At 36.6% G+C, this 12,960-nt stretch overlaps 1 protein-coding gene across 1 annotated transcript in view; it reads right to left on the bottom strand.

The window, feature by feature from the left end:
• LOC122039602 (PLASMODESMATA CALLOSE-BINDING PROTEIN 3-like) overlaps positions 1–10,745 on the bottom strand; it is a 51,179-nt gene extending 40,434 nt beyond the window's left edge. The window contains exon 1 of the mRNA XM_042599145.1: positions 10,301–10,745. Within this exon, the coding sequence (XP_042455079.1) occupies positions 10,301–10,640 (340 nt within the window). The 5' untranslated portion in view covers positions 10,641–10,745. The remainder of the gene's footprint in view (positions 1–10,300) is intronic.
• Between the last annotated feature and the right edge of the window lie 2,215 nt (positions 10,746–12,960).

Consider the following 12,960-nt stretch of genomic DNA (forward strand, 5'->3'; position numbering starts at 1 on the left):
CTTAGATCTTGCATGCTAAACTTGTTAAGTCTTCTATTAGATCTTGTGTACTAATCTTGTTAAATGTTCTATTAGATCTTGCATGCTAATCTTGGTTTGGTTAATTAGTTATGATTAATCAAGTTAGTCTTTAATTCAAAGTATTTATTTTATTTCCGTTGCATACTTTGTTTATTGGTTTACAATTTGAACTATCAACTCATAAAATTATTATACGCTATTCACCCCACCCCCTCCTCTAGCATAGAAATGGTCCTACAACTAGATCTTCAATTTTGTTTGTTTGACACTAAAAATTCTTTTCTCTTGCTGCAATCTCAACAAGATCACAAAATAGAATTAGTAGTGGAAAAATAAATAAAAAACAAGCATGTACCACACTACAGAGATAAGGACAAACGATTTACATGGTTTGGTAGCCTCAGACTCCTAGTCCACGATCAATAATCTTTTAGACATATCACTCCTAGAGTCCCCGATATTTTCTCTTCTTCGGTGAAGTGCCAAAGTTGGAGAAATCTCTAACAACATCGCTATAATAGACACAAGAGGCTAACAACAGAGATTTTGACAAGGAAAACAATAAACAAAGCTTTTTCTCATTTTGTTGTTTGTCTATTGTTGTGTTCATGGCCTTTAGACCCCATTTTAAAATGTCTTTCATGAATTTCTTCATTGACATGTTTGCTAACGTGATACCCATCAGACTAGATTAATAGCATCAGTTAACTAGTCTCACCAATTCCTACGGCTCGCAACCGTATATTGTGTTTCCCTTGGTGATTACTTCATCTAGGGTTCACCAATCGACTGGCCATAGTCACACTGCCCATAACCACCATTGACTTGACTAGATTCAACAGCTTGTGATTGTTTCCTTTATGCTAATTCATCCAACTTGCATCAATCAATTAATCATAGTTAATCAATCGATTGGTCAACTAGAAACAAGAATCCACTAAGTTTCCGAGTTGACTACCCAAAACTCTTTCAGCTAACCAATATGTCGACTACGATCCATTTAATGGTCGTGTCCACTTCATCTAGGGTTCACTAGTTGTCTATAGTGACTAGTTGACTAACGACCTTGACCGTGTTAAGTTGTCTTCATGTGCATATACCTAAGTTTCTGCGCACAGACACATAAATCAAACACAAACTCAAGGCCTAATTTAAATCCTTTGACCAATCATTAAAACCTATGGCTGCATTAGACCACTTGAGAGACGAAAGTTTCGACAATCTCCGTTTTTGATGTTTGGTAATTTGTTCAAGTTAGGAAAAATTAGCATATATAAAAAATGCTAACATGTAGTAAATGCAAATAGAACCTAATCCTAGGCTCTCGCTTCAAATAAGCTCCTTATTGAGTTAAATACAAGTTTATAACCTGCATCCATCTCCCTCTTTAGAAAATTAGGTACCTAACTTAGTTCCCTCTTTAACAACATCAAAAATGGGCGTTCCAAAATAAACTAGGTTTAACATAGTGATTTGATGCTTCTATCAATCAATAGTCGACTGTTGCCCAATGCCGGTATATATGAAAGGAAATTAATAATTTGTCTTAATGCTTAAAAAATTTTCTTAAATTTTATAAAATTTAAAAAAGTCTAAAATTCTAAGAATAGATTTATTACATGGGAGATTAACTCAAAAAATCATATTAATTTTTTAAAATTTGGCACGTGGCCATGCAACAATGGTCAACCAATATAGAAATTTGAATCCAATTTATAATGGCTAATCATCCTAGGGATTTCTGAAGGTTAAGAATAAATTTTGGCAGCCAAAATAAATTAAATTGAATTGATTAGGTATTTCTTAGGTATCAAGTTCTTCCAAACCTTCTTAATTGTGCTTTATCCCTTAGAAGCTTGAAAACTAAAATTATGATTAGTCTGCTATACTCTAAATCTTCCTTGCTACAACTTGCCTTTTGATTACCTACTAACATGTTTAGGTTGTTTGAAGCAACCAAAAACTTTTCTGAGACAACCTTACGTGTTTCTACCCGATCCCTTAGTCTTACATTCTTAGCCTCTATTTTTTTTAACATCATCCTTAGGACATGAATAACTTAGCTTCTAATGAGGCTCCCAATTCTTTCATATCTAGATATTTATTTCTAACTTTAATGATCTAAATAATATGGATAAAAGTAATTGCATCATATAATTTTTTAGAGGATTGATTCATGACCTCACTTAACATGTCATCTGACTCATTGGGAATAGCTCCCCCTTCACTAAGGCTCCCATGACTTTCTTTATCTAATGAGGAACTGACATTGTCAATTTATTTGCCGTCTATTGCCATAAAGGCAATACTAGCCTGTGATGCATCTCTTCATCTGATGCTTTTGATGTGGACGTAGTGTCATTCCAGGTAGCTTTCAGATTGTGCACCTTGAGTTTTTGCTCAACTTTGACCTTTTCTTTACCTTTTTTTTAATCAATTTTGGGCATTTGTCCTTCATAAGATCTTTATCACAATTAAAGCATCTTACCTTTTTCTTCCTTAACTTCTTGACCTTTTGCTATCAAAGTTAAAAAATTTAAACACCTTTTTCATTTTCTTTACTAGAAAGATCTCTTCATTGTTATCCATGGAAGAAGATTTTGATAAAGACTATGGATATTTTATCAGGGTTAAATTATGCGTAAATATCATCTCTGTTGCTAAACCTAGAAGTTTAGACTAGCGTAATTCCATAGTAGCAAAAAAAAGAGAGATCTAAAGTAGTTACCTCAAAGTCCTTTACCATATAATAGGAATCTACGATTTGACATTCAACTGTTCAACTAATTCTCCTTTTTCCAACTTCAAGTTATTGGTTTGGCTACTCAAAAGATCTCTTTTTAGCTAGTTTTGCCTCCAAGGTACTTTTATGTAGCTCCACCAACTTATCCCACAAAACTTTGGCGGATTGGTAGGCTCTAATCCGATCAATCACGTCTACAGGTAGGGCACTCAAGATGTGGAACTTGGTTTTAATGTTGGCCATGTACTCTTCTCATTATTTCTCAGTCCATCTATGATCTTCTAGATAATCTTCGTCTACATCGATGGACATCTCAAAGTCATATTTCCTTATTAGCATAAGATCAAAATTGATACGAAAAAATACCTCCATCCAACATTTCCATACAAAAATTCTCTTTCAAATCTTAGTGGATGAATGCTTGCTCCAACCATCCTTTTGATGTTCTAGACTCCTTCACCTCCTTGCTCAATCAATGGTTAATCCTTTCAAGTGATGTGCTCTAATACCACTTGTTGATGCGATTGGATCATAGAAAGGGAGGTAGTGAATAGAAATTGTGCCTGCAAATAATAAACATTCTCTTCTCTACGATCCCAGCAAGCTAAAAAAAAACCAACAAGATGGAAAAATAATAAAACACACACATGCAACACTATAGAGGCCTAGGAAATTTACATGGTTCCACAATCCCCACAACCTATGATCCATTAGGTGGATCAAACCTAAAATCCTCTATATTTTCTCCCTTCGATAAAGTGCCAAAGGTGGAAAAAACTTCATTTAAGATTGTCGTAATAGGTACATGAGGTTAGCAATAAAGGTTAGGGTTCTGACAATGAGGCTCAACAAGTCAAATTGTTGTTTGTTTATTGTTATTGTGTTCATATCCTTTGAACCCTATTTTAAGGCCTCTTTCACGAATTATTTGTTGACACGATTTTATTGACATGACACCTATCAATCGACTGATCCGACTGATTACTTTAGCTCATGGCCAGCAAGGAGTTGAACACTTGCCAAAGGTAAAGTCTTGAGGAGTAAACTCCAAGTAAGAAAGAAGTCTTGGAGGAGTGAACTCTGAGCAACAAGAAAACTCCAAGGGAGTGAACCTTAGGTGATGAGAAGTCTTGGAGAAATGAACTGCAAGCAGATGAGCCTAGTAAGTCAAGTAGATTAAGTACCAGGAATGTTTTGCATGGTGTTTGCATGAATTGTCTTGTAGGAAGCCAGACTAGACAAAGACTAGGATGACCAGAGCTTGTTTGAAGATCGGACCGCATTTGGGCAACCCAGATCGGTTCGGGAGATTAGACCCTGTCCAATCGATCGGACCAAGTTCCAGGCGATCGGAAATCATAAAAGTCATCCTGATCCACAGTTGAAGAGGATCGAGTTTGCAGCCGATTTAGTGGAGGTCTAGACGCCCAAAAGAACTTCCAGATGACGGAACAAGTGTCGATCGAGCTCTATAAAAGAGGAGTTGAGGCACTTGCTTTAGACATCAACTATCATCAAAGCAATCAATCCACTCTTGTTCTCTCCTCTAAAAAGTCCATAAAGCTCTGCTCATACGATCTGGGAAGCACCAGGAAGAGTGCTGCAACATTCAAGGATTCCAACCCGGATCGTCATTTTGTTTGTATTCTTTATTATGTGCTTTTACTTTTAATTATCTTTGTGATTGTTCTTGATTGAATCTTTGTAAGAGGTTTCTCCGTCGTCGAAAGATTTCTGGAAAGGAGAAAAGCCTAATGCTCACATTTGAGATATAGGTGGAGTAGGGACCCGAGGTTGCTGAACCACGTTAAATCCGATGTGTGTTCTTACTTTTTTTTTTTTAATTATTCCATTGCGTAACTAACTCTATAGAAAAAGAACGATGAAAAAATCAGACGTTGCGCAACTCTCAAGCATCAAATTGATCCTACAAATCGGTATCAAAGTAGGAGGCTCTTCACTCGATAATAGCCAAAGGAGCAGGTTAGAGATGGTGTTGCACAAAGAAGGGGGGCAACACCTCTCAACCTCTAATGTAGAAGAAGTGGAAGAGAGAAAGAGATCGCACGGAACAACAAGACAAAGACACACAAAAGGAGAGCAAACACGAGGAAGAAGAAAAAGAAGAAGAGGAAGAAGAGTTACCGTGGTTCGGCGATGTGCCTACTCCACAAAAATGACCGAAGCTTTATTAGAACTATCTCTACACAAGAGAATCATATTCAATGATTCTTGTGATTGTTGTTGTATAATAGGTTTACAATGATCTCTATAAATAGTGCATAAATCTCAGACCCAGTAAAATCGTAACATAATTTTGTTATGAAAATTCGCAACAGAATTCTATTATGAAAAATCGTAACAGAATTCTGTTATATAAAATCGTAACAAAATTTTATAATGAAAAATCTTAACAGATTTTTCTTCCATAGCATCCATCGCATTGGCCTTTATCCAAATATGAGTCGCCCGTCAACAATCTCCACCTTAGCAAATATTCACTCCTTCGAAGAACACGACTATTTGAATAAAGCTCCATCTGGATTTCTGGGTCTGAGCTTTCTTCCTCTAACATCTAGAGATATGGATTAAGTTCAAGTATTCAAGTTGAATTTTCTGCAATGTGAATCTTCTCAAGTTGAATTTCTCCGGAAGCAATCAACTCTCTGATCTTGCGAAACCTCAAATCAATGTGCTTAGTTCTAGCATAATTCACCTGATTCTTCACCAAATATATAGCACTCTGACTATCGCATAACAAATGGAATTCTCGAATAAGAAGTTTATATTCAGTAACCATTAGGTTATGAATTTAAAGGTCAAGAAGACAAAGTTATAAAATTGAAAAAGGCTCTCTACGGGCTAAAGCAAGCACCAAGGGCATGGAATAGCCGAATAGACAGGTACTTGCAAATGAAATGCTTCATCAAATGTTCTTATGAACATGCATTATACATTCAGAATAAGAATAGAGATATTTTGATCGTCTGCCTATAGGTTGATGACTTGATCTTCACTAAAAGCAATCCAAGTATGTTTGGAGAATTCAAAGAAACGATGAGGAATGAGGTTGCGATGACTAATATGGGCTCATGGCATACTTACTATCTGGGCATCAAAGTGAACCAAAGGGGAGATGGAATCTTCATCCCACAAGAGGGTTATGCGAAAGCGATATTAAAGAAATTCAAGATGGATAACAGCAAGCCCATAAATACCCCAATAGAATGTGGAATCAAGCTATCAAAGCATGATGAAGGAGAAAGTGTTGACCCAACATTTTTCAAGAGCTTCGTTGGAAGCTTACTATACTTGACATGCACAAGGCCTGATATTCTTTATGGTGTTGAACTTGTTAGGCACTACATGGAAGCTCCAACTACCAACCATTTTAAAGTTGCTAAGAGAATTTTGCACTATATTAAAAGCATAATAGATTTTGGGTTGTTTTATTCATCATCTAACAATTTCAAACTTGAAGGATATAACGATAGTGATTGGAGTGGAGATACGGATAATAGAAAATGTACGGATTTGTGTTCTTTATGGGAGATATAACTTTTAGTTGGATGTCGAAGAAACAACCTGTTGTCATATTTTCTACTTGTGAAGAGGAGTATATGGTTGCGACTTCGTGTGTTTAACATGCTATTTGGCTTAGAAATTTGTTGAAATAGCACAAGAAAAAGGCAACCAAGATTCGATTTGATAACAAGTTTGCGATAGCACTAGCAAAAAAATCCAGTCTTCCATAATAGAAGCAAACACATCGATACGCGCTATCACTATATTAGAGAGTACATCATAAGAAAAGAGGTATGAGTGGAATACACAAAGTCTCAAGATCAAGTCGTTGATATCTTCACCAAGCCACTCAAATTAAAAAAAAATTTATTAAGATGCAAAGTTTGCTTTAAGTTGCAAAATCAAGTTTAAGAGGGAGTGTTGAAAATTAAAATTGATTTTGTGATATTGGAATAGCGTAGCGTATTGAGTTAGTGGACTCATGATGTCACGAGTAGTGGTACTAGTGGTGGTATATATTCAATGTATTTGCATTAATAGAGTTAGTGGGAATAAAATAGTAGAGTTAGTGGTTTATGTTATTAGCAAATAAATATGCTAGTTGTTTAGGAATGAGAAATATTGAATTTTTGAGGTTCACGTTTCCTAGTTTTTTTCTCTTCCACATAGTGCAATTCTTCTTCCTAAACTTTTTTATTTGGCACAGTTGGTACTTGCAAGTGATGTTATTGTAATAAATCATGGAGTTGATTCCCAGCGTATGTGAAATGCATCACAAGACCCCATGTAAAGGGCCACTGTGTTGGGTAAAGTCCCCGTGATTTATCTTCTTTCAAAATCGTATGGGATAGTCCTGAAGGAGCTCCGGAATGAGAGTTATTACCTTTTGCTGCAATCAACCACCAAAGAATTATTATATTGTAAGATCCAAATACCTAATATAAAAAAAATTAATCACCAAAGAATTTACCTTTCTCTCTTAAGTGTCAAATATCACCCCACCATGGTGGTAAGAAAAACCTTATTCAACTTTGTATACCTGGATTAAAAAAAAAAACTTCGCTACTAGATATCAATTTCTTAATATTCTCATTATAATATACAACACATCATTGAGCTCAGAGGTCATCTTTAGGATCACTTTACACTAGCTCTTGATGTCTGAAATGGTCGAGTTTCATAAGAACAACTTTTTTCCATTTTTATATTCTTAATAGTTATGCAGTAACTTCATATTGGAGCATACATGTCTAGGATACTAGTATCGATCCACCACCGTCTTGAGTTTGAAACCATCAGATTCACTTCTAATACGACAACACATAAGTGTATATCAGACAACTTGTTCAAGATTTCATCCACCAGATTATCGTTCAATTTCTCCCATGTGTGTTCTTAGTTTTTTTCTTGTTTTTATTATTCCGTTGCGGAGCTAACTCTCTAGAAAAAGAACAACAAAATAGTCACCTCCTTCTAGCATTAGATTGATCCTACACAACGTTCACCATATACATTAATCAATTATATTTTGCCATTTGTCCCCACAAGTGTGGTGCAGTGGTAAAGCTAGGAAATGATCTGGTCAGTAGCATAAATTCATCCAACATCAAAGGATGATGTCAAAATCTTTTCCTCGCTTTCTTCTCATGGCATGTCGTAATCGATCTGCGAAGAATAACACATGTCAAAGGGCTCACTAGGAGTTACCTAGGTTCCTTCGATGCCTAAGTCATATCCCCAAAATAGTATAATAGAAAGGAGATAGGAAGCAGAGTAAAGTAGAAGAGCTAGTTGACAAAATAATGAAGCATATGAGATTGTAGACCCCCTAGAGCATCCCCTCCCCTTACCTTATATAAGGAGAAACTGCTTACCTTATATAGGGAGAAAAGTCCAAGAGACGCACCTTATGGAGAGAAGCCCAAGGGACACACCTCTTTAAAGGGTGCCCTTTAACTACTATGTCCCTTCATATTGGTAACTGCTATGTCCCTTCACATGCTAGGAGGTCAGGAGGTTGGATCAGGTCGGTAGGTCAGATCAAATAGGCAGGTCAGATCGGATCAGCAGGTCAGATCGGCTCAGCAGTCGGATCGGATCAACAGGTCAGATCGGATCGGTACGGTAGGTCGGATCCACCCGACATATTGGTAACCGTTGTAACCCTTCACATGCCAGGAGGTTAGGAGGTTAGGAGGTTAAGAGGTCAGGAGGTCAAGAGATCAGATCAGATCAGATCGACAGGTCGGATCGGATCGGCTCAGCTAGTTGGAGACTGAGAATATTTGCGTTGACCAAGTCCTGAAGCATGCCACATGGCATGTTGACCGACTCTTGCCACATGACCCATGTCATCTCCACCGCATCAGGAACAATAAGTGGACCTAGATTCGAATCTCAAATGGGATGAATATCTTAGAAGTCAACTTTTGAGTGTGCATAAGTTATCAGAATTTATCAAGTAGGTGAATTAGAGACTCTTAGATTAGACAGACAACTATCATATGGCACGCAGGGGCAGATCTAGGTGAGGGCTGGAGTGAGCTGAAGTCCTCGGCAAGATCCGTCAGAAAAGGAGGAGACATGGAGGTTACGATGGGGCTAATTTCTCTCAGCCCTCGCCGAGCAATAGAGTCCCAGCCGTGAATGATGAGCCATGACCAGTGTCTAAGGAAATAGGGAAGAAGAAGCTTCTACCTTCACTTTCTTTGTTCTTATATATATATATATATATATATATAGAGAGAGAGAGAGAGAGAGAGAGAGAGAGAATTGTTATGCTACGGACCCTATTTTACGGATTGCTGCGGACTAAAGTCCACGTCATTTTTTTTAATGAAAACTTTTTCTGTTCTTTGATTTTCTTTCGTTCTCGCCGAACCGAAGCTCACCGCGCCTCCTCGCGCCAGCCACCCTCGCGCCCCGCCGATGACCGGCCTGCCCATCGCCGGCGGCCTCCGGCCTGCCCACCGCCGGCGGCCTCCGGCTGCCTAGACCCACCCACACTATAGCCCGGGGGTGAACTCGTCGGGGATCGCGGCATGGATTCCGGCTGCTGCCGCCTGCCCACCGCCGAGCTGAGAGGAAGTCTCGGCGGTGAGGGGATATAGTCGCGCCGGATTCCGACCACGATCGCACCGGAATCCGGCTGCGATCTCGTCGGAATCTGGCGCGATCGCGTCCAGTCGCGATAGCGTCCGGAATCCGACCGCGATCGCTCCAGATTCCGCGATCGCACCAGATTCCGACGAGATTGCGATCAGATTCCGGCGCTATCGCGTCTGCGGGGCGGCTGGTCGACGGCGGGGCGTGAGGAGGCGCGAGGGTGGCTGGCACGGTGAGCTTCGGTTCGGCGAGAACGAAGGAAAATCAAAGAAAGAGAAAAGTTTTCATTAAAAAAAATACGTGGAATTTAGTCCGCATCAATCCGTAAAATAGGGTTCGTAGCATAACAATTATATATATATATATATAGATAGATAGATAGATAGATAGATAGATAGAACACACAAAGGAGTAAGTCGATCGATCCACTAACTCCTTATAAAATTTTAAAAAAAAAGTCATCTTATTAACTTTGCAACCGGTAGGCTGGAGCCAACTATGTACCAAGTATTAATCAATATTTCAATAAGCAATAGTCTAATAGTAATTTTATAATTTATTAATTTAGTATTTTTATCATTTTTATGATGTCCAGAATTTTTTTGTTATTAAATATATTTATTATGTTACAAAAAAAAATTATGCAGAAATTATCTCTAGATCGACCCCGCATGCACAGCCATTGTGCGTCGCAGCAGCCGACTACGGGACGCAACAAAGTCGGCGTGACTTTCCAGCTGCGACGCAATCTCAAGGCAATTCCACTCGTCAATATTTTTGGACCGACCGTTTAATCCAACGGCACAAACCCAAAAAATCAAAAGCACAAAAAGCAATAACTGGAAACCGACGAGAAGCATCACCGACAAGACACAACAAGAAGAGAAGAGGAGAGAAGTATCTTACTGGGGTCGGTGACTGTCACTGTGGCGGTGTCGGCAAAGTCGCAGGCACCGGGAGCGGCATTGGAGCGCTGGTAATAGCTGTTGAAGGCGTAGGAGGCATGGGCCGCCAGGGAGTTAGGGAGGTAACACAACCCGCTGGGCTGCACCGGCGCGCAGTCCGCCACCCCGGACCCGCACGCGTAATCCAGTGCCGTTTGCAGTGCCTTCGCCCCCGCCCCGCTCCGAGCTATGCACCATGTAGCTGCTGCGCTTGCAACCCCACTCCTACTCGAGCTGCTGCTGATCATCAGTATCCCGGTCACGGCCACCGCGGCCGCCATCACCACCGCCCACCTCCGCATCTCAGGATTGCTTCCTGGAAACAGCCTGCGATGCGAGCGGTGTGTTCACTTTTCCTTGGGCACGGCAAATCTTCCAATGCTCTGCTCTTTTGCTTTGTGCCTTTGCCTTTCTTTTATTATGCCCATACTCGGCGTTTTGAACGGCGCCAGACGACCTCGAGAGACGTGAAAATGAATCAGACGGTGGACATTGTCGTTGCTGCTGTCTTTTGCGAATTCCTAAATGCATAAAATTGTAGAAATTTTCTAATTTTCTAATTTAAAGATTACTCTATACTTCTCCATCTGTCCCTCAAACTCCACAATCATACAGCCTTCATCAATCATCCAAGAATTGTCCTATAAATTACAATGATGTTACGGTAATAATTTAAGTCTCAAGGTTCCTTGAGACCCTAGGACAAAAATTTTAAATCCTTAAAAATCTTTTTTAAAATATAAAATTTTCCTCATCCTTTTTCATTCGGACTTGAGACCTATAATAATGGGTTTAATTTTTTTAAAAAAAGTTAATATTAATTTAAAAATAAATTTTTATATAAAATTTAGTTTTCTAGCTCTTGAGATGTAAAATTATTAATTAAATTTTTATATTCAAGTTTTGATAATAAATTTTTTTTCAATTGATAAAATTATTAGATTATTTAATTTTTCTTGAGACATTGCTGAGTTGAAGCTACACTAACTAACAGGTATAGTTAATAATATTCTATAAATTATCCATGCATTAGGAAAAGAATTTAAATTTTTTATAAGGTTCAATACCTCAAGTGCAATTTTTAATTCTGAATTTATTATTTCTTTTAAAACTTTTAATTCTAAAAATAAATCTAAACCTTCAATATCAGATAACATGTCATGTGTTAAAATTTTTTCAAGATTTAAACATTTTATTTTTAAAAAATTATCATCAAGTAATTTTAACTTTTCTATGTCATATAAAAAATTAAAATTATCTTTATATATTCTAAATTGTTCAAATCTATTTTGAAGTTAAGAAATAACATAGTCAATAATATAATTAAAGTAATTAATTTTAAAAGATTCTTTAGGTGAAAGCTTCACCCCATTAATTTTATTCTCATCAAATCGTTTATTTCTTCTAATTACACGTTTTTCACGAAATTTTGGTTCTATATTCATTTCATTTGCAATCTCTTTAGCAGAAACCACAGTAGATATGAATATATTTTCTTTGTAATTATTTTTAAAAAAAAAAGACCTTTTAACTAATCTAATGCAATAGCAATGTTCATATCTTTATATTGTAAAGATTTATTAATAGTATTAACTGCAAATAATATATCATATCAAATAACCATACCTAATAAAAATTTAAAATTTTCAAACTCATATGTTGTTAAAGAATTTACTTCACTTTTTGTTTTAGGATCATCACTAGTTTCTGCAAATTTATATAAAGCTTCTTTTATCTGTGGAGCTTGATATTTTATTACTTTAACACTTTCAAGATGACTATCCCAACGTATTTGTGATAATGGTTTAAGAGTTAAATTAGAAACATGATCTTGAAAATTTTTCCATCTTTTTGTAGAAGAAGAAAATAATGAGTAAATACGTTGTATCATACCAAAAAATGTTATAGCACTAGGACAAGAATTAGCCATATCACATAGTACTAAATTAAGACTATGACAATCACATGGTGTATAAAAAGCTCTAGAATTTATATCTAACAATCTCTTTTGTACGTCTTATTGTTTACCTTTCATATTAGCTCCATTATCTTATCCTTATCCTCTTATGTCATTTACATCTAGTTCAATTTTCTTTATTATATTAATAAGCGTATCAAAAAGACCTTTTCCTGATATATCATCTACTTTTAAAAATTTTATAAAATATTCTTCTATTTTGATTGGATTTGTTAAAATATCTACACATCTTAATATAAGAGACATTTGTTCTTGATGACTTACATCAACAGTACAATCAAGTATAACTGAAAAGTATTTTGCTTCTTTTATTTTTTTTAATTATAATATTGTTTACTTCTTTTCCTAATATATTTATTAACTCATTTTGTATATTATGACCAAGATAATGATTATGAATTTTACCATTTTTAATACGTTGAAGGTGTTCTTGCATTATAGGATCAAATTTTGTAATTATTTCAATTAAACCTAAAATATTTCCATTGTTATCTTGATAAATTTTCTCATTTGTACCTCGAAATGTCAAATTATTTTTTGCAATATTTTTAACTATAGCAATAATTCTTATTAATACATTATTCCAATGTTTTTTTTCCTTATTTATTTTTTCTTGTAAATTTTGATCAATGGTTGTATTTGTA

Source organism: Zingiber officinale, chromosome 2A, assembly GCF_018446385.1.
Source record: "Zingiber officinale cultivar Zhangliang chromosome 2A, Zo_v1.1, whole genome shotgun sequence".
NCBI lineage: Eukaryota > Viridiplantae > Streptophyta > Magnoliopsida > Zingiberales > Zingiberaceae > Zingiber > Zingiber officinale.